We start from the raw sequence: 23,234 nt of genomic DNA, 5'->3' as shown, positions 1-23,234 counted from the left end.
CCATCAATAGGACTATCATAAAAATTACTAAAGGACAGGAAAGGTAACTTAGTGTGTCTAAGAACCTATTCCAGATTTGTGCACCAGTTGTCACATAATTGTCACCATAACCATGTGAAGTAACTAATACCTTATTACTTAACAGTAGCCTCAAGGATGTCGCTGGATAATGGACATTAAAACAAAATGTATCTTAGGGTAACCATAATGATGTAGCTAGAGGTCCTCTGGCACCTTTAAACGCTTTTCCACTTGGCATTTAATGACTGTTCCCTCCCTTTTCCCCAAGTAAATATGATAAAACTACCCATAAGATAATGTGTTCCTAAGATTCAAGGAGTGAGCCCTTCCTGGGTGTAAGTTAATGCCAAAGAAAGGAAGCTCTGACTGCAGAAAGTTTCAGATAACATCAAACTAGGAAAAGCAATGGAAGACCATCGCTTTGATCAAAGAGATTTTTCCCAAGACATTTTCAACAGGACTGATAGGTTTGCACAAGCAGCCTTGGGAAACAGAAGATGCTCCAGCTCAAAGGTGAGCCGGGACTCACTAGGGACGCAAGTCGGTGCCCGCCCGCTCCACTTCCCAGTCCTCAGACACGTCCTGCGGCTGCTGCCCAGGCGACGGTAGAAGGGTGAAAGGCACTCATACTGGAGCTGGGTGTGCAGGTGGTGATGCCCAGCGGGCAAGTCCCCAAACGGGAGGGCTGGCTTCTTGGTAGGGGCGTCTTGCAGTTTCTGCTTGCGGAAGGTTGTTGAGTAGAGTTGATGTAATGGTGTTTCCCTGGGTGGGGGCACACAGGTCCAGAGAAAGAGCAGGACAAAAGCGATCATTGTGGCCTCTTTAGTGTCCACACCAATCTCCATAGAGGTATTTGGTTACAGAAGAAGATTTTTTAAAAAATGGGTGGCTCATGCTCTGGGTCTGGCTCTGTCTCTTCCTATCTCTGTCTCTCTGTCTCTGTCTCTGCGTATGTCTCTCTCTATCGACACACACACAAACACACACGCTTTACCTCTTGAAATTCTATACACATCCCAATCTTCTTAGTCCTCCATTTCCATTTCTGGCATGCTTCCAACTGCCTAGGATTTTTTTAACCACAGAGAACAATATCTGACATAATAGCTGCTATCCAAAGGTATACACACACACACACACACACACACACACACACACACACACACACACAGGAACACATTCAATTGCAAAGTTAAACAAAAAAAGGGAGTTAATTTGAATGAGAGAATTCAGGCACACTTTTTCTCTAAGCATTATCATAATGGGGCAATATTAGGAATTGACTTGAACTAAACTGTTGACTCAGAAGCATGGTTTAGCAATTACCAGGTATAATTAGTTCACCTCAGAGAATAGAACCTTCTCTCAGGGAACACTGAATGGGAGAAATATTCACATTGTGTCTAAATGGGAAAAGAGCTATTAAGTGAGCCTTGAAGTGCAAGCCCCTGAGACCACTCAGGGGTCTTGGAGGAGTTGGGCACACGCCGTAAAGCTTGTGTTCATTTTATACTGGAGCAAAATGACTGCCAACTGGCAAGCTAGAATTCCTCTAGGAATCAATGGGTCTTCATATTTGTTTAATAGGTAGAGAAAGGAAGCCCAGAGAAGTAAATGAGAGCACCCAAGGGTACACGGCAAAGGAAGAGGGCACCCAAGACAGTGCTTAGCAATCACAATCTCCAGTCTGGTATCTCTACTGCTCCAATTTGATATTGTTGTAAGAAATCTATCTACTTCATGTATTTCTGAAGTGCTTAGCTCAGAACAAATATTCTACCCAAAGTGACTACACTCAACAAATATTTGCGTCTTGTTTACACCCATTCTGTAATTTTAGGTGCTTCTGAACTTGGAAAAAAACAAAACTCATCTGTTGGTCGCTAAAGGTCTATGTAGTCCTGCATGGCTACTAGGTCTATGCGGGCCCGTCTATGGGGGACAGACATAGCCCAATTCTGCAGCCTATCTTCCAGAAAGATATTTAAAACCAGGCTTTAGGCTTGCTTTCTCTTGCACCTGAGTACCTGGTACATGGCCACCAGATCTTCCATTAGGATCGCCTTTAAAAGAAGCAGCTTGGTGGTGGTTTGGAATAATTCAAAGTTTCCTTATAAGGTATCACTTTAGGAAGAATAGGTGAAATCCACATTAGGGGATGCTACCCAGGGAAATCTCAAAGATCAGAAGAAGAGCAGAGTTTGCATTCTACTGCCACCAGTTCCAAAAAACATGCCTTTCTTTCAAAGGAGAAAATAAAATGAGAGAGAGAATCTAAGGAGTGAACAATTGATGGATATTCAATCACAAATATTCTGGATCAGTGCTGGTCACGGGGACTCACTGTGACTGTTTCTAACAGTAGCTGCTATGGATGAGTGACTCCAAGCTCAAGGTGGTTTCCTGAAGCCTTTGCATGAGCACTAAACTTGGGCCACAAGGGCACAGACCTTGACCTGGAAGCCAGACACTAAATTTACATCCTAACCTTACCACTTGGGGCAATGTGACCTGGGACGAGTTCCTCAACTTCTCTACATCTCAGTTTATCCATATCATAAACATGGTCATAAAAAATGAAGAGTAATAGTAATACCTGTCTCATTGAATATAGTGAGGGTTAAATGAACTAATATATGGAAGCACGCAGAGAACCAACTGGCATACAGGAAGCATGTAGTGAATATTAGCTGCTAGTGTGGCATAATCCCTAGTGACCATTATGACTATCTCTATTTTTCAAAAGAGGAAACTAAGGCTCAGCAAGTTTAAGCACTTGTCTATGAACACCTAGGATGAAAGAGTACAACAGACATTGGTTGCCAATCCAATTCATTCTATAACATTTATGGAGTCTATTCTATATGGCAGGCACTGTTTCTGGCCCTAGAACTTCAGCATGCATGGGGCACATAATGTTCCTGTACTTTTTACCTTTATACTTGGGGTGGTGGATGATGTGCTAGTTCATGCTGATTATCAGCTTGACTGGATTAAGAAACTCCTTGAGAGGTGATAGGGTCATGAGGTCATAGCTAAAAGGGTTATTAGGAGGTGGGGTCATGAAGGTATGACCTTGGGGACTATGTGTAGTTCTGGCCCCTTCTCTCTGGCTCTTTCCAATCTGCTGCTTTCTGAATGCCATGTGTTTAGCAGTTTTTTCCCACCATACTCTTCCATCGTGATGTCTCTCCCTTGTAGCAAGCCAACCATGGACTTAACCTTTGAAACCATGAGCACTCTCCTCTTTTAAGCAGATGGTGGCAGGTATTTTATCCTGGCATTGTGAGGGTAGAAAATGCAGATAGATATAAATAGATGTAAATATAGATGATACAGATGCATGGGAGACAGGGAGAGAGGGAGATGGGGAGAGAGAGAGAGAGAGAGAGAGAGAGAGAGAGAGAGAGAGAGAGAGAGAGAGATTGAGAACAGGTAGAGATACTAAGATGAAAAGAGAAAAATGGTAAAGGGCAAGAAACACAGGGTCAAGGAGTCAGCCAAGGACGATTGGGCCAAGTCTCACTTCCAGATGAAAACGGAGCAGAGAACAGAGCTTTATAACTTCACTAAGCCTTGACAATTTAAGTGGAAGCAGGCTCCAGACAGAAGGAGCCATGGCACCAAGAGCTGTACTTGGAGTGACAGAGGAAAACAAAGGAGGCCTGCAGTACTGGAGTAGAAAAAGTGAAGGGAAGAGAATGCAGAAGAAGAGATGAGTAGAAATGGGCCTGCTATTTCCCCAGCAGGTGGTGCTCACCTTGCCCTTCCAGGAGAAAATCCTGGCATACTAATCCCTCATCCCTATCTCTAGATCCTGGGCTGCACCTGCTTGCCTAATCTGGTTGGCTAACACCAACAGCATCTTCCTAAGCCACAGCTGGCTGCATTTAGCTCCCAGTTGCTGCCACAATAAATATATCATAACCTCCCACAGATTCACTATTAAAATCCAATTCCTCAAAGACAATCAAAAAGTCTTGCTTCTCACCAGCCATGTACTTTCCCACGATCCAATAAAATTTGTACATATTCCAACAGTTACTACCTCTTGGCCAAAGGCAGCTGGCTAATGAGCCTCCATCTAACAAGCTCTATTCTTTCATGATTATTTAGCATTCAATGTCCCTAAGAAACCCCAGACTGTCTTTGGCCAAACACAAGTGGAGAAAAGGGAAAGGGAGGGGCAATATTCATTACCCCTGGAAGCAGAGTCCAGGTGTTTCTAACTCACCTTGACTGAACCTGCATCGGAAGAACCCTCCTTCTCACAAGGTCTGAGATCTTTGGTTCCCGGCAGGCTAGAAAGAAGCAGACGCAGTTGCACAATCCTTTTCCATGTTTACGGTTCATATCACTAACTTTAGATCCACACCTAACCCATCCTTCTGGATAGCAGGTCTTCTTTTTCCCCAGGCTCAGAGGCAAGGTATGTCAACCAAGTCTGAACAGTTCACTTAGCAAAAAAGCATACTGCCTTTCACTTAAATTAGTAGTCACCTCCAAAAACCTCAGTAGATGCCTCTGAAGAGCTTCTCCACTCAGGTGACTTGGGACCATGGAGTATGTGTTAGGAGTATCTACTCACATGAATGGCATTCGCAAACCTGGTCAGAATGGAATAAAATCCAAACTGAAGTTTCTAAATTAGAGCCCATACAGGGAATTAAAAGATTCTCATTTAAAGCCAGACATCAGTGTCAATCACAGGCAAGTCTTGAGTAACCGGCTTCCCCATGCCCTTTCTCTGCAATTAAAGTCCCAAATAGTCACTGGAGGACAGCTCAAAGCCCTGTTTGATTTTGTTGAAGTCTTTTTTTTTTCTTCTGCAAGTGAAAAAAACCAACAACAACGAATCCTCCCCATCTCCCTTTTCCCAATCAAGCAGCCAACATTTGTCTAATTAGCAACTTAGAGTACTTTGGTTGTATTAATTTGTAAAAGAAGAGTTGAGAAAACCTCCAAGGACATATGTGACACTGTTCTCATACTTAATGAAATAAAACATCAGCATCTCTGCTGGTGGGGATGAAAGTCGTTTCTGGCGAAAGTCTAAAGTGATTTATTCCTTTCACAAGCCATTCTCTTTCATTTCTTTTCCCAGGACCCAGGTTGTTGACAAACACCCAGAAGGGAAAGTGGACGATGGAGGCAGTTATCTGGATAATCTAGGACAAGAACATACTTTTCTTCCCAGTAAACAGTCAGATCATTGTGACCTGTCCCCCAGTAGAGGAGCTGGTGCTAACCTGCACCAACTAGCGAATACATTTGTAAGGAGCTCTGCAGCCCCACTGGAATGGGGACGGTTCTAGCCTGGCCCTTTCATTTCCCAGCTTTCTACTCACATTTTAAAATTTGCTCACTAGATTGCTTCACTGCGAGTTCCCCAGGATCCTTTCACTTCATCTCACACTTGTCTTCTCTGTCTTCTATCTGCAACATCATGCTTAATCCATATCACATTTCCAAGGCCTTCCCAGATTTCCAGGCTGGTCTCAATCCTAACTTTCATACAGTTATTCTCAGTTTAGGACTGTTGATCTCTTGGTCTTCTTCTGAACTACATATTTGTTCCCATAACTGTCTCTTGAATGTTCAAAGGTTTGCTGTCGTTTTTTTTTTTTTAACATTTTAATCTCACTATCTTCTTCCCACATAGGCAGCCAGAAATGATGGGCCTCTATGTTTTTTTTTTTAATTTATTGCATTAAGTTAATACTGCATAGGGATTAGATAACTGTGGTCATGTAAATGCTTATAAATTCCATATTTGGACAGAATGTGTACAAAATACAAACCTCAGCCCTGTCATTTCCCCCCAAAATGTTCCCCTAACTATATCACTCTTCTCTGTCACCTAATGTTGTCAATAAAGGAAGCAGGTCCTCCCTATATCCAGATAAAAGAAGCAAATGATTTTAGGGATGAGTTCCAACCAAGGAGTTATATATGGTTCTAGGGAGGAGTTAAGAAACAGATATTTCTCGGGGGCCTCCAAGCATGCATGAGAGCTACCAGAAAATACAGCAAATCTACCTGTGTCTGCAGAGCCCAGACACATCCAGAAATTACCTTTTATGCAAATAGGCTGTTTCCCTGACCACTCTCCATTTTCCTGGCAAGTTCTTTTCTCGTTGCCACTAAGAACATAGGAGTTGTTACAAAAGAATGAAACAACGGTGCCAACTTTCGCATGTTGCCCACTGAGAAGCCCAGGGCCTTCAGTTATTTTCTTGTATCCGTTGACTGGGCCCCCAAGGTCTGAACAGTTTCTTTCTTCCAGAACTAAAGTGAAAAGTAAGAAACAGAGGAAAAAAAAAAAAGAAGAAGAACTGTTACAAGTCTGAGTCATCTCATTTTAGAATAGAATCTTTTCATATTTCATTAAACTAAAAATACCGTGATATAGAACTTGCTTACAATGGTGTTCCAAAGTATTACCGAGAAAAATCTCATAATAGAAAATACAGGGATTAAACCTAGGCTTCTCCCTTGATTTAATGATTTATTCTTAAGTGGAGAAGTATTCATTCATAATGAAATATCAAATACATTTAATACCAGATCCGACCCTTATATGTTCTTATTCCTTTTCTTCCCTAGTAGATGGGCAAGCTTGGACAAAATAAGTACTTCACCTAGACTATAACTGATATCCAGAGGTTATTGTTTTTTGATGTTGTATTCCCTAACACTTAGAAAACTTAAACCAGAATATTCAGTTCCTTACTTATGCTATAAGTAGAACTGATCAGAACCAAAAGTGCACGTATAAAATAAATGTAGATTTTACATTTCATCTTCAAAAACAAAAGAGTGCTAAAAGTCTAAGTTTTAAAAATACGAGGAGATAATACTAGAGAATCACAAGTAGATTTGCTGCAGAGATACAACAATTTCCCCTTATTTCCAAATAAAACTCGCCATCTGTACACTCAGTATTCATTACAGAGGTATTTCTATTCTTTATTCTTTCCCATTGGACAGCTACTTGGATTAGAAATGACATTACCAGCTATTCTGAGCACTGAACAGAATCTGAGACATAGTCTCCAAATACCCTATGAGACACGTAATATAATTTTCTTAAGTAGATTATGGGTTAGCACAGAATATGACTTGCCCAAGCAAAGGCAGAGACTTCCTTGAAGAAGTCAACCTTTGACTACTGAATCCAGGTACCAATCACTCCATCCGGCCTCCTGGCTTCTTTGCAATTATCTCTTTAACAGACAGGCTCATCCCTAGGAAACACCCCCAGCCCGCTGTCGGAATGTAAAATTGCGTTTAATACGCTTGTCTTCCTCTCACTGCCCCAATTACGTTCCAAGCAACTTGCTTGCCCCCTGACAAATCATTCTAAAATATCTGACAATTAAAAATAAATATCTTTCCTTTGAGCAACTTGGAAAGATTGCTACTACAAGTGGCTTGTCTGCTCTGAGTTTATCCATACAGTCCACTCCATGGGCTTTGGGGCTATGTATTATGAGCGATATCCCTAATGGGGGGGGGGCTCCAAAACTCCTAAATGAAAAAAAGACCTCATTGAGCAAACTGTTTTAAGAATACTGCGGGTGGTATAAAAGAGGACAGTGCATTTTTGGATTCTGCAAATGGACTCAGAAAACCCCAGTGCTGGTATTTTCAGGAACACCACTGTGATGTAGGAGGAAGAGACAGAGGAAGTAGTACGTGTTGCTTTGGCGAGAAGGCTGCCTTTTTTTAGTACAGATTCATTCTGTTCTGAGCATCTAGCCTGGAGCACAACCACTGGGGCTCAGAGACTGCAACTGCCGCCAAAGCATGGTACGTCCAGCCAGGTGGGTGGCACCTACCTGGGAGGCTAAGGCAAGAAGCTGGCAAGTCTGAGCCTAACCTGGGCAACTTGGTGACTAAGTGAGACTCTGACTCAAAATCAAAAATAAAAGGGGAGGAGGGCTGGGGATATAACCTAGTAAAACAACCTTAGGTTCAAGTCCCAGTACTTGGGGAAAAAAATGGTGCATCCTATCTGCAATTTTTTTTTAATTTGAATTAATTGCCAACATAGAAATTGGGGAACTGGACATAAATAGATGACTTCTAACATAATTCAGCTTTGGGCACACTGGACCTGTATGCCCATATAGTGACCACCTAATGGCACTAAGACATGGCTTTCTGTTTACATGAGGCTGTATTTTTCACTTGATCTTATCCTGCTACTCTGCCTCGCTCTAGCAGCCAGTTAGTCTATCAAGGGACTTTGACTTATATAATTCAAGTCTGGCCACCCAACATTTTGAGTTTTGCTAAAGATCCTGGCCAAGATTTGCTATTTAAGGCCAGCCCTACAATACTCAGAACACGAAGATGTGAAATCCTGCTCATTGGTACTGTTGAGTGGTAAGACCGAGGGTTGGGTTTTCTTCCTTGGGAAAGGAAATGCTTCCATGGTCTGCTGGACTGCTACCCTGTGACTTATCGTCCACAGAGGCTCATGAATCAGACAAGGTGTGAGTGACAAAGTCTTGACTGCTAAACTTCAAAAATTTTATTATAGTAAAAACACACTATCATTAATTTCCCTCAAAATATTTCTCGTGGCTTTGAGCACAGTTCGCCCATCATTATTGACTCTGGAGCAGTTCTGGAAGTCCTCTTTGGTGACTGTCTTCAGCTGCATTGGTATGGCTGGCTCAAAGTCCTGAATTAACACATTTACTTTATATAGATACCCTTGTGCTTGCTTCGGCAGCACATATACACGGATACCCTGAATTTAGGGAAGAACGAGAAGTCACACAGTGCCAGATCTGGTGAATAAAGTGAGACTTCTACCACTAAACCACCAGTGCCAGGCAGCGGTGGCTAAGGGGGACGAAGACGCACCAGTGTTTTGCAGAGTCTGCCTCTTCATCTGATGGGACTGGTCAGCAGCACTCACCTTTGGAGGCCACTCTTAAATGGGGTTGGCTAGAACTGCTTCAGAGAGTGGCCAAAATGGTGGTGGAGGAGTGCTGGAAGCGAGGGGGAGTGTTCTGGGGGGGATTAAGAGTGACATGTTTTTCATTGTAATAATTTGGTTTTAATTTAAGCATTCATTCTATACTTCGATTGTCCCTTGTATAATTATGGTATTTAACATGGATTTAAATAGCAGGGACCTTGCACAAGTGCCTGAGTCCTGGGGGGGGGTGGTCACAAAAGCTCAGGACGATGCAAATCCTCTGTTTTTCTCACTGAGGAGACTTTCAAAGACTATTTAATGGGTGAATTTGCAAACATCTCCGCCTACTGCAAAAGAATATTGTATTTCTACAACTCTCGGAGGCATGCCTTTTTATCACCTGGCATTCCCAAAATCAGATCACATGTGTACTTTTCAGATAATGTTTCCTTACTTCTGACCCCCAAAAAGCTATAATTAAATCAATGGTTCTGCTTAAACTTGATGAGATCTTATAATAAAGAACTATCATTTGGGTTTAAATTATTACTTGTGGAATGTTATCAGAGAAGAGCCTAGTCACACTTTTAAGTGAGGATACAATGGAATGTGCAAAATGCCTCTCCCCAATTTATATGCTTAAATTCTAAACCCCCAATATTATGGTATTAGCAGGCAGAGTGTTTAGGAGTTCAGTAGAACACAAGGGTGGATCCCCTAGGAGTGAGATTAGTGCCCTATAAAAGGTAACCCAGAGACCTCCTGTCCTTCATGCCTTCCTTCCCCCACAGGCAGATACAGCCAGAAAAACCATTTTCTATGAACCAGGAAGCAGGCCCTCACCAGACAACGATTCTTCCAGCGCCTTGATCCTGGGGTTCCCAGACTCCAGAACTGTGAGAAATAAATGTTTGTTGTTTAAGTCACTCAGTTTGTGATACCCTTTTATAGCAGCCCCAACTAAGATTGAAGGAAAGACTGTATGCTTACAAATCTAGAGAAATACAGGCAGGAGGAAAGGAATTACAGAAGATTTAGACGTTAGACACTCTAGGTATCTACCTTAGTTACTTTTCTCATTGCTGACACAAAAATCCCTGACACCCAAAGTTAGAGGGAGAAAGGTTTAATTGACTCACTCTTTGCATAGGTTTCAGTTCATAATTGGCTGGCTCTAGGCAGAGTGATGGCAGAGGGGTATCATGGAGAAGAAACAGCTCAGGGCAGGAAGAAGGCAGTGAAGCAGAGAAGTTGCAAGCAGCAAGCAGGAACACTCTTTCTGTCCCTGCACCCTATCCCTCTTTCCTTCCCTAAGGGTGGGCAGCATTCACACCCAGGGTGGGGCACCCTTAATCCTAGCATTGCATGAATCAACTCCAGCATCACATCCTTCATCCCAGAATCACACACCCTAGATCCAGCAACTGCTGAAAAGCCCTATCTATGCCTGCAGGGGGCTTTGGGAGGACAGCTAGCTGTGAGCCATAGCATTTTCTGGCACTACTTAAAAGTAATAATGCTAAACATATTCAAGAAAATAAAACACAAAATCACAAACTTCAGCAGATAGCTGTAAACACTCAAATGTAACCAACGGGGGGAAAAAAACTAAATCTCACAAGTTTAATGGCAGAAACTAAAAACTCAGCAGATGAGTTTACCAGCAAATCTAACAGAACTAAAGAGTATTAATAATCTTAAAGGTAGCTTAAAAGAAAAATTTCAGAATGCAGCCAAAGAGAGAAAAAGGTGAAAAGTGTGTAGAAAAATATGAGATACAATGGCTACAGTGAGAAGACAAATAAATATAAAAGTGACATCCCAAGAGAAGAGAGAGAGAATGGTATAGAAATAATGAGTGAAAAAATGATTATTAGGTTTATTTGGGTAGATTGCAACATTGCTTTCCCTTTTTAGGGGCTATGGTAATGTTCACCCATGATGAACTGCAAAACCTGTGTTGATTCACACATCCAGGTACCAACTATGGGGTCTGTGCGTGTGTATCTTTAATCTTGCACAAAGAAATCCTTAAAATTATATTCCTATGTCAAACAGCCAGGGAATTGTCCTCTCTTCTCTCTCATTTCCTGTGTTTTCCGAAGTGCATGCTGCCCTATGATGTTTTTGAGGAGAGTTCTAAGGCTTCCCCTTCCCTACCCTCTTCTCTCCCAGTTAGACATCTACCTGGTGGGTACACAGACCATCTGCACCTCATCAGAGCTCTTCCCCATGGTTACATTCAAAATCATCTCTTTTTTTTCTCCTACATGTTCTCTTTTTAGAAACCTTTGCATCTCCCCACCAAACAGATTCATGATTCTTTTCTCTTTGATTTTTCAAAGTTTTATGTTCCATTCCTGCTCAGTATGACGGATACTTCCAGACAAAGCCAATTGAGAATTTAAAACATCCGTATCCAGGGCCTGAGGGAGCACCAAGCTCCTACTTTGCTAAGTAAAATATCCTATGACAAATAATCAATAATACAAGGCCCTGTTACTTTGTGGGCTCAGCATGGTGACATAACACGCTAAGTGTAGCCTGTCCCTACATGCTACTGTGTGACCAAAAAGAGTCACAGCAGGAAGGTAGAAGGTGGACATCTAGAGATGAGGCATGAGATCAGGATGAAGGTAGGAAAGATAGAAGGGTGTAAGGGGGATGAAAACAATCAAAACATTGTTATGTTCATGTACGAAAATACCAAGATAGATCTCCTTACTCCATGTTACCAATACACACTATTAGAAAACCCCAGTCATCAGTGCCTTTCACTGGGGTATTCCTTCACATAAACATTCAAAGAAAATGTTTTTCTATTCTTGATTCCTTTTTTCCTCAGGACAACCACGTGAGTGGGTCACTGTGATGCCATCTTACAGAAGCCCGTGTGACCTTGTGGTAGCGGCTGTTGTCAGGAACACTGTTGTCACCCCATTCAGGGCCATTCATACCTTTTTAGCAACTCAGGGAATCAATACTTTAACTTCTCCACTGGGGTTCTTTGAGAGCTGGCACCTGGATCTTTCAGAGGCCAGGCCTTGGGCATGGGCACCACTTTGTTTAAAGAAAGAAGTAAAAATGACCTTGATTGTTGTCCCCTTTTGTCCATTCAGAGGAGCCTACAACCAGTGACTCGTGAATACAGAAGTATAAAAGCCTGTGTCCCATTCCTTCAGGAGTTGTTTACATTCTCTAGGATCCCTGAGTTGAGGCTGAGTTTAGGAGGTTAGTTGAAAATACCTTTGCTTGATGTCTTCCCCTTTCTTTCTTTTAAATATTATTTATTTATTTATTTATTTATTTATTTATTTATTTATTTGGTACAGGAATTCGCTACACAGCTCAGACTCATAGTGTTCCTCCTGTCTCAGCCTCCCAGCACTGGGATTACAGGTGTGTACCACTGTACCTAGTTTCTGTAGCTGACTCAGCACTGAGCCGGCATAGCATGCAGCACCAGGGATGGAACCTAGGTCCTTGTGCTTTCCAGGCAGATGCTTAGACAACTGAACTATCTCCCTCCCCCATCTTTCCCTTTCCAATCACTCCTTTCCAGCTCAATTACTGTTTGACCCTGGGAATACTCTCTTTAATAAATCACCTGGACCCAAATGCTTGCCTCAGGATTTGTTCTGGAGAGAGACTAGCCTATGGTGGCTGCGCTGTTTTCTTCACCCTGGACACCTGGCTCTCATGTCGTCCCTTGGGACCCCTGTTAAGGAGTGACAGATTCCTGATAGGCTCAGACACGGAGCTCTCCATACTGTCCAGCACTGCTGTGTGGTGGAAGATCCTGAGAAGAATAAATGGCCAGCCAAGGAAAGGCCATATCCTTCAGAGGACTCCAGCCTCCATGAACAGACTGAGGCCCCACCCCAGCCAAGCTGTTTTATTTAAAGGAATCAGAGGCTCCCAAACTATGGGGTTCCTCACACTGAACAGTGTAGGCCAGATTCCACTGCTGGAGGATTCTCGCTAGTGATGGGAATGTTGGTGCAACACAGCTCTTCTCATTATCTTGAGGCACTGTGGAGAACCTGACAGTGAATGAGTAAATCTCTCACAAGTCCAAATTCGAGGTCTTGGAGTTAAATTGACATTGATTTAAAGCAGGTAAAATTTTATATTTTTTCTCTCCTCTGTGATTGATATGATATGAAGCATAAGATAAGGCAGCCTAAGTCACTAGGTCCAGAGGGCTGTAAGCAAAGGGTATGGCGATGGAGAACTCAGGGAACAGATTGGAATAGCGTGGCAATGCTTTCAGGAAAGTAGTTCTTTGGAGACCATGGACTACTTTATTAAATTAGTAATACTGAGTGTGACAAGAGGAAACCCGTACCTTCCATCCCTATCTGAGAAAGTGGACCTACCTCCCCACCTCCCACCCCCGATAATCACTAAACACATGGGCAGACCCAGACATGGAAGGACAACAGATCTCTTCTTCCATGATTTTACTGTCCATCAAATTATCCCTGTCCTAAAAAGTAATATATTTTTCTGAATGAATCTAGAATTTTAACGTGATAAAAATAGACTCGCGTGAGTATTTGTCCTTTCCTTCTGCTCAGGTCCCCAAGTTCAAATGTGGAGAAAACAGCTATTAAGAAAGAAAGAAAGAAAGAAAGAAAGAAAGAAAGAAAGAGAGAGAGAGAGAGAGAGAGAGAGAGAGAGAGAGAGAGAGAAAGATTGATTGATTGATTCTAATACCCCAATAGTTCAATTGCTGCTTTGCCTTTTGGAAATTTGATTATTGTATTTTTTGAACCATAACATATATATGTAATGAATCCTTTCACTGTGCCCAGTAGAATAAAGCATCAATGGATGTTTTGTTATATTTGTAACATGGAAATGCTTCATTTAAACTCTTCAAGCATATGCTACTAAGATACTTTAGACATCTCAAGACTCTCTTCTAGGTCACTTAAGCATTTACCAACAAAAATAGATTAGGGCTCTCCTTCCAAGTACCTTTTTACATGTCAGATTTTATTTTTCCAGTCAAAGTCATTATCAAGAAAAAAATAAATAGAAACTGTTATGGTTTATGTCTAGTTGTATCCCCAAAAACCTCCTGCAGTCTTGGGTTTTTTCAAAGGTGGCTGAATCTAGAGTGTGTGATGGTGGGATTAAGAGTGTGTGATTAGTTCATCAGTCCACTGAATGGTTCTGCATAGTTCTGGCTGAGATAAAGGGTGTGAGCACTACACCTGCCCTAGGTCAGGTAACCTGCATACAACTTAGGGGACAGAAAGAGGGTTCTCTCTCTGTCTCTCTCTCTGTCTCTGTCTCTGTCTCTGTCTGTCTCTGTCTCTATCTCTGTCTGTCTGTCTCTCTCTCTCTCTGTCTCTCTATCTGTCCTCTCCTCTCTGTCTCTCTGTCTATCCTGTCTCTTTGTCTCTGTCTCTGTCTCTGTCTCTGTCTCTCTCTCTCTGTCTCTCTCTCTCTCTCTGTCCTCTCTTCTCTGTCTCTCTGTCTATCCTGTCTCTTTGTCTCTGTCTCTCTCTCTCTCTCTCTCTCTCTCTCTCTCTCTCTCTCTCTCTCCCTCTCTCCTGTCTCTCTCCCTCCATTGTTTTTTTCTTTTAATTTATGTATTCGTTACAGGGTCTCACTATGCAGCTCAGACTCGCAGTGATCCTCCTATTTTCAGTCTCGCCAGTGCTGGGATTACAGGCATATGCCACCATGCCTGGACTCAGTAGCCGGCTCAGTGTACCCGTGGGCAGGGCCAGTGCAGTATGTGGTACCAGGGATCAGCAGGCACTTAGTCCACTGAGCTATCTCACCAGCTCCCCCATACCAATACATTTTTAAAAAATAAATAAATAGAACTGACTCCATAGCAAAACCAGACAATGATATAAGAAATAAAACAAAACTTCATGGAAGAGTTAACAGCTGCCCTTTGCCATGTGCCACCCCGCCTTGGAACCAGCCAAGTATGAAGCGAAACCTCCATAAACTGTGAGCTAAATAAATCTTTCCTCCTTTAACTTTACACAGCAGGTATTTTGTCTCAGAAGTAAGAAAAGTAGCTAAGACTAAGTCCAAAATCCTTAATAGTTCAACTAACGCTTTAGGAAACACTACTGTAGAAAACCCAGCCTTATTTCTTGTCACGGACAGAGCAAGGGTGGATGGGATAAATACACAATTTTTTTAAACCAGCACCAGCAATAGCTTTTCAAAACTTTGCTTCTAAGATTACCTTAGAAGTTAGGACCCTAACCCAGAAATAAAGTGCAGGTAATAACAGGAGTCTTTAGTGAATAGGAATGAGGATAGAAGTCTCAGCAAATATTGGCTAACTTCAGAAGTAGACTATAAACTGGGCTACAACAAAGATTTCTCCAGGTATAACTGATTGATACCACTTAGCCTGTGTGTTGTCTGGAAGAAAATCTCTTAATTTATAAGGAGGAAGGGGGGTGAAACAAAAATGAGGTTCTGACTTAGATTCCACTGCTGAGAACAGCCACTGGGGATGAGTTCCTCATTTCATCCTGTTCCTGCTCTCCTGGGGTACTAGGCAGAGATCACCACTCATCAAGGCTCAGGTTATAGTTAAGGCAGGGTGGCCACTGCACCTGGGCCCACTTACAGAAGATGAGATCATTAGAAGAGGCCCAGAGACGTTTCCCTGTGATGGGAGAAACCACGTTCCGATCCTGTCTGAAAAATACTAGATGGCAGAAGTTGAACAAATCTTTAAGAAGACCCCAGGTCACCTGGGAGCTGTTATTGACTTTACATCTTTACTCACTTCTATGACCTTCCCTAGAATGTGCTGTTCCAGGCTGATTCTTATGTATAAAGGAAGAGCATGTGGTGTGTGTGTGTGTGTGTGTGTGTGTGTGTGTGTGTGTGTGTAAATTCTTGGGCCTCTTGTCAGTTTTTAAATCAACCATGCAGATGACTTCTATTCTGAGTATCTGTTAAATAATGTTCTTTTCCTGTTTCTTTTCTTTTTTTTTCAGTACTGGGGATTGAACTCAGGACCTTGAGCTTGCCAGGCAAACGCTTATTCTATTGAGATATCTCCCTGGCCCCTCTTTTTCTGTTTCTAAATTATTTAAATTAATTATTAATATGTGTAGCCTCTTTGATTTCTGAAATAGCTTGCTGTGATTTACAAAACTGTGTAAACACGTAATTTCTGTTGACATATTTTACATTAAGGAAACATTGATGACATCTAGATAACCAGATGGGTAAAAATGTATGTCAGGGATCCATTCTGCCTCTTTACCAAGAGCTGGAGCTCAGAGCTGTAGTATGGGCTGAGAACTATAGCTCCAAGTTCATCCTCTCATGATCTAGCTAGTGGTAGGGGCAGCGAATGGATGGATGCTACCATATATGTGGTACCCATTTGTGCTCACTCATCACCCAAATTAAGGACACAAATTGTGACAGAAGCTTGGTTCTGTTTGGAAAAGGCATTGACTCTTTCCCTGGCCCTTTGTCCATTCTGGAAACCTGACTTAACCCAAATCCAATGCTCAGAGACCAACACCAAATGACCTCTCATCTCTTCCACACTTTGTCCTCCTCCGTTTATATTGGAGTTTTGTGTATCTGGACCAAAGGAAATTATTTTTACTCCATGAAGGTCTTCATTGACCATGAATAATGACACCGACTCATGATGCAATCCCCACCCAAATCTCTTTTCATCCCTTTCCAACCAATGGCATTCTGCTTCCCTGATGTTTTCCAGCCCTCGGCGGGTGTGAATGAGACACTATGCATGTGAAATTATGCTTGGATTGCACACACTGCTATTTATTCATCCGGCAGCAATTTGGATGCTGAGGCTTACAATTAGCTATTTGATCTTAATCAGTATTGTCTTGGGCCTCTGGAACACTGTGTCTTTCGAACACCACTTTTCCGGCATTTGGATGGCCTATTTAATTAGACAGCTGAAACTGCCGGTGCCTAAGAGACAGGTCAACTTGGACATTTTTTTTTTCCAGAAAGTCCTGGTCACTTTATTTCTTGTTTTAAATCAACCTGGTTCATGCCCATTTGATAGAGTACATATGTAACTGACCTATGTAATTGAGTAGAAACTTAGCGTTCCTCTACCTACTGCATCTGCTTAGAAATAGTAGCCTTTGGAGGATTTCTCTGAATCTCAGAAGATTTTTGAGGTAGCTGAAGGGTGAATGGTAATTCTAAAATACTTGGGGAAATGACTACCAGTGTAAATAGAGTCAACTATTTGAAATTTTAGAATAGTTCACTAGGAAAAAGGCAAGAGCTACACAATTCTGTTGTTCAGCCTTAAGGGTGAGTTTTCAGGAGGGTCCCGAGCTGCACATTTACTCTTAAGAAGCTCTGCCCAGTGCATAGGCAAATCAGCTCTTAGTAATTCTCCTCGCCATCATGATCACTACCACCAATGGCTTTATATTAGGCAGTTGTGGCCAGGATCCATACACAATGTGAATTCTTCTCCCCGTTAGCAAAGGGATAACTTTGGAATTGTTTTATGGTTCCGCACAAAAAAAAGAGGATAGAATACATGCTGGGCAGCCCTGCCTGATCTCCTGGGTGTACAGTACTTAAGGACACTCAAAAGTAGTCTGTCAAGTGGAGATGATCTAAAAACCTACTGCATGGGAAAAAAAATTCATGCATTTTAGTACAGGGTCTAAGGGTCTCACTACACAGATCGGACTCATAGTGATCCTCCTATTTTCAGCCTCCCAAGTGCTGGGAATATAGGTGCTGCATGGAAATGTTGATACAGCTAAGTGGGCAATGTCAAGTGAAACACAGAATGTGGCCTAAGGCTAGACTAGAAATACTCATGTCTATTGTCTTTAGTACATAGATACCAATGAGGACATTTTGTGTTTTACAAAGAGGAAGCTTTCTTCTTCAGAAGGAGGGGCAGGAGTGGTAGTGAGTGCTCCAAGAAGCACGTACTGTAAGGGAATCAGGGAGAGCCATAGCTTCTGCTGAAGGGCTAGAGCTCATCTCAGGATCTGGGATAGCAGGATGTTTATTTCTATCAAGAGTTAATTCATCTGTGTCCTTGCTATTCTAAATTTTGTGTCCTCTTCTCTGCCATCAGTGGGCAAACAGCTCATCCCAGCTCTAATGGATCAGTACCTCTTAACCCTGGACCCTAATAAAATCTACCTGCTGTATTAATCACTGTCTCACTGACTTATCTACCAAAGCTAAATCCAAGAGAGCCTCTATAAGGAGCAAGCACACAGAACAAGCGAAGCCTGCACAGCAATGGGGAATCTTCTGTGTGCTCCACCCCACACCCTGTGAGGCAGTTAGGTAGAACAGCTTATATAGTCTCACCTGGCTTGTCATTATTTAGGAGGAATGTTTTACACGGGAAAATAATCCTTGGCTAGCAAAATCTATCCATTACTCAATAACCACAAGCACCTTTTCCCTCCATAAAATAGCAATGCCTTGGTCAGGAGGCCACGAGGCAATAGAGCCCAGCAGAATCCACACTAAGATGTCACTTTATGTAGACTCAAGATTGATCCACACATCAAAGATTGATCCAAATGACAAGAGAATATTTCTTCTGCATTGAACAGTACACATACACACATGCCCACATATTTGCACATACAAGACACACACGTACATATATCCCTTGATCAGTACCAGGCAACTCCTACTGTACTGTGACAGCTTTTTTTTTTTTTTTAAAAAAAATCCAAATCCAAATGAGAACAGTATCCTCCTGAATTACATCAAGTAGGATGTCAGAAATTAATGTCCTCTTTAAGGAGAGTGAAGAGATGGGAGCCTCAGGTGACAGATAAGAGGTGGGCCTACTCACTACATCTACTAGCTACTGGCCTGTGGTTTCTCCAGTCTCTAAGGGCTCTGAATTCTTAAATACTATGGATCTTTGGTAATGCTTTCCATGGGATTATCTCTATAATCTTCATCCCCACTTAAACCAGACTTTTTCTCCCTGTCTGACCATGTCTCTGTAGCAAAATACAAACTGATGCTCTGAAGCCCTGTCTCCAAAATAACCATGCAGGGACAGACATACAGTGCACCACATGTGAAATGAAAGACTTCTGAAACATTAGAAAAAGAAAGACTGAACAGATAACAGGATGATTTGGGCACCTTTACTGGAGTTTCCAAACTCAGTTCCCCTGTGACATTACTTCATCAATCAATTCCACTGCTCCAAGCCACCCAGGCTGCAAATGTTCCACATTCATCACCCCCAATGTGGATTTCTTCTCCTGAAACACAGGGTTCTACTCAGGGTTTGCAAGGGAATCAATTTAACACAGGGAGTGTAATTAATAAGGTTATTGTATAATATTCACCCAAAAAGTTAAATACAGCAGAGTTCAAGCGATCTATCCATGCACTAGAGACCCAAGAATCCAGCTGAGGCCTGGATCCAGAGCAATATCCTGCACTGATCCAGCTGAAGACCTAAATCCCATGGCAATATCTCAGGCAAGTCTATATCAGCAAACTACACTGGGACAGACTAAAGACCAGTCCAGTGGTAGGAGCTAGAAGGCCCACACAAGCAGGATAAGGAATTGGTACCAGTGGCTGAGGGATCTACACTGGAGCAAGGAAGCGAGGCGCAAGGGAAGGGCCAGGGCTTCCCCAAAGAAAACCACAGCCATCCTCAGCGACAGCAAGGACCAACACTCCTTCAGTAAGAGAACAGCTGAATTGCTATCGGGAAAGCCAGCAGGACAGGCTTCTCCCAGACAATCAACAGCTCACCACCTTCCCCTCCCGTTCTCCTTCTATGCTGTTGGCAACAGTCCGCCGGCGGGCCTTCCACACCCAGAACCACCTGATTCAGTTCTGCTGGGTGTTACAAGTTAGCCATTATTTAATCTACCACTCCTAAGATTTATTTTTGACAGTGACCTTGGTGCCATTGACTTGTCCTATTAAAACTGTATCTTGCTTGCCTGTTTGCTGATGCACTGGCAGCAATGACTGGGGAAGGTCTACTTAAAAAGTCTTGGAAGAATTTCTTAAACCTTGGAACCCTGAGAAACGTGTATGAACTTATAATTCCCAGGTTATAGAAACTACCATTGTTGCTCTACTACCTTACATGTATGCAGCATCTTCTGCCTTTTGACAAACATTTTGTATGAATACAATATGGAGGCAGAAACAAAAAATAAGAATAACAGCTTATAACACTCAACTCTGCCTTACACGGATCATCCCATTCCATGCCCACAAATGTTCTGAGAACATTTGGTATTATTTTCATGAACTTTATAATTGGGGAAACTGAGGTTCATAGAAGTTAAATGATTCCCTCAAGGTCACTTGGCTTGTAAATTCCAGACTATCAAGCTAAGGCCCTTCTGAGGACAGAGTCCAAGCTCTCCATCCCAAGATGCAGCTCTTCTATCTGTATTAAGGATAAGAAAGATGTCGGCTCTGAGAAAAAGTCTGGAATAATTCCATTTAAATGATTCCATTTAAGATGTTTCATCTGAGAGGTCAAAGGAGCTTGCATAAACATCATGGAGTCTACAGAATATTATTTGTTTGTCTGTGATGGGAGAGATTATTGCTATCCACTGGAGGTCTCCATATATTTTCCCTCGCATCAGTATTAATGTTTCCATGAAAACCCCAAGTTTCTCATCACTTATTCAGAAGAGAAATGCAGGCCGCCTCTTTGAAGCTGCAGTGTATGGTGTGTCTCTCATCCTGGGCTCTTTTCTTCAAGTGGTTGGGACAGGCCAGTGGGAAACCTGTGGAGACTCCAAACCCAAATGAATCTAGATTCACCATTTGCCTTTAATTGGTAGGGACCGACTTGTTTTGTTCCAAGGCGCGTCAGAGCCTGCAGAGGGAGCATTGTGTCCTGAGAGCCAGCCCGTTACCGTCCTTCATTAGCATGCCACGCGGACACCCCGGCCTCGTCAACTGGGCCAGAGGAACAAAAGCAACATGGAAACTGGAGCAGGCTGTGAATCCCTCGCTCTCCACTTCTTCAAAACAAGATTCTGACCATTTACTCAAGGACTTATTTTGTCCTTGTGTTCCCTACAAAGGAACAGGAAACTTCAGAGGAAAGAAGGGCCCCTGGGTTCTTACATGGTGGCCCAGGGAGGTTGGAGGTTGGAGAGGATGCTGGCAGGAGGCTAGGTTGGCCTAGAGGCTGAGGAGGGGCCACTCCTCTGGGAAGAAGGTCATTCAGAGGAGGGGAAAGTTCTTCCCCTTGAGAAACAACTGAGAGAAGGGAATGCCTGGGGTAGTCACCTTGATGAGAGAGGTGGCTTGTGCATGCTCTTGAGGCTCAATTAAACTCACCCTTGCTGATTGTCTCTTGTTTTGTGTCTACCACCTCATGAAATCTGAGGAAGAATTCTCTCCATAAATGGATAAAATTCCTTTGAAAATAAGTCCATCTCTTGCCGGGTGTGGTGGCACACACCTGTATTCCAGCACTCAGGAGGCTGAGGCTGGAGGATGCAAGTTCAAGGCCAGCCGGGGGTATACAGTGAGTGCAAGGACAATTTGAACTGCATAGAAAGACCCTGTCTCAAAAAAAATCTCTAATTTGACAAGAAATGTTATTAGTTTCTGAAATATGGGTCCTAATATATATTTTGAAGACTGTGTTTATAAAGAATGACTCATCCTGCAGCTTGGAAAAACCTTTTAGTCATCTGTTTGCCAATTGTTCTCAAAGTTTAAATATGTGTGCCCTTTCAACTAAAGGTTCAATATCTAGGAGTTTGTCTTACAAAATATCTCTACATGTGAACGGATACATGCAAGGATATGTATGTCAATCTTCTTCAACATAGTAAAAAATAAATAAATAAAATCCATCTTAAGAAATTCATCCCTGCAATGGAATACTCAACAATCCTTTTATCAAAAGAGGTAAATCAATATGGACTCACTTGAGAAAATATCTGTAACAGGAGTGCTAAAAATTCATATGTATACTTTAATCCACTTCAGTTTAAAATAATTTTTCAACCATGGCACTGCTTGCTGGAGACCTCTACCAAGCAGCTCTGAGCAGGATTTACAATTAACAAATCAGCCGTCTATGTTTACTTGTGAGTCTATCCCAGGCCCAGGCCCCTTGTCTGGAGGTGGGCAGTGGACTCACAGTAAGGGAACCTCTCTGAGTCCCTGGTCCTGGCAGAGGCCTGTGGTGGCCTATGATGCCATAAGCCACAAAGGACAAGATAAGGCCACAGCTGAGGATGCCTGGCTCCAACCCCAGTTTGCTAAATAGAGATTGTAGCTGCAGGTGTCTCACTTTTGTGAATGTCAACCTGGAGATAAGAGAGCTTCCTATTAGCATAATTTACTACTTGGGGACTTCTTTGAACTGACTACTAAGGTCCTACTCAGTTCCTGAGCTTTCCTCAGTATCCTCTTCCTTTGTTTAAAAACCAAATAAATATAGGCCACCCAGGGAAGTTCTTTGTCTCATCCCCCAGAGAATCTTGAATTCTGCTAACAGGTTTTGATCCTCCTGGAGCCCTAAAATCATATCACTTATCTCTTTTATTTAATCCTCTGCTGTACACTCCTTTGGAAGGCTGTGGGCCTGATCAGCCCCTGATAACTTTGTTTAAATGAATTTTTCAACCTTGGCAATACTGACATTTGGACCAATTCTTCTGTGGGATGCTCTGCACACTGTAGGGTGTTTAGTGGCATCCCTGGCATCATCCACTAGCTGCCAGCATCACTTCATTGGCCCTTGCCCAGTGTTATGACATTATATCCACCAACACTGTCTTCAGGTATTGCCAGTTGTGACCTAGGGCTCAAAATAGAGAGCAAAATCACCACCAGTTGCGCTCCACTGGTTTAAAAGAATGATGTATATAAAACTTAGTTTCAGGGCTGGGGAGAAAGCTCAGGAGAATCAGTGCTTGCCTGGCAAGTGCAAGGTCCTGAGTTCAATCCCTGGTACCACAAAAAAAAAGAAAGAAGAAAGAAAGAAAGAAAGAAAGAAAGAAAGAAAGAAAGAAAGAAAGAAAAGAAAAGAAAAGAAAAGAAAAGAAAAGAAGAAAGGAAAACTTAGTTTCAAAAACCATAATTAGGCAGACACAGTGGCTGGGGTTCAATCCCAAGCATGCCATGCCAGCCCCACCCCTGGGGTGCACTGAGACTGGGCATAGTGGCATGCACCTATAACCCCAGCTCTCGGAAAGCTGAACATAGGCAGATTACTACAAGTCTGATTTACACAGTGAGATCCTATAGATCCTATAGACCGTATCCTAAA

At 42.4% G+C, this 23,234-nt stretch overlaps 1 protein-coding gene across 2 annotated transcripts in view; it reads right to left on the bottom strand.

Moving 5' to 3' along the window:
• Pamr1 (peptidase domain containing associated with muscle regeneration 1) overlaps positions 1 to 23,234 on the bottom strand; it is a 96,970-nt gene that overhangs the window by 4,233 nt on the left and 69,503 nt on the right. Inside the window, exons 7-10 of one of the 2 annotated variants that reach the window (XM_004627044.2) lie at positions 9,800 to 9,850; positions 6,097 to 6,309; positions 4,256 to 4,322; positions 551 to 783 (exon numbers count right to left, since the gene is read on the bottom strand). In XM_004627044.2, the coding sequence (XP_004627101.1) occupies positions 551 to 783; positions 4,256 to 4,322; positions 6,097 to 6,309; positions 9,800 to 9,850 (564 nt within the window). The remainder of the gene's footprint in view (positions 1 to 550; positions 784 to 4,255; positions 4,323 to 6,096; positions 6,310 to 9,799; positions 9,851 to 23,234) is intronic. The other variant, XM_004627045.2, reaches the window with a different exon arrangement.

The sequence above is a fragment of the Octodon degus genome, unplaced genomic scaffold (assembly GCF_000260255.1).
Source record: "Octodon degus isolate 3935 unplaced genomic scaffold, OctDeg1.0 scaffold00018, whole genome shotgun sequence".
NCBI lineage: Eukaryota > Metazoa > Chordata > Mammalia > Rodentia > Octodontidae > Octodon > Octodon degus.
The sequence above is the reverse complement of the archived record's forward strand: the minus strand, read 5'-3'. Positions and strand labels throughout refer to the sequence as shown.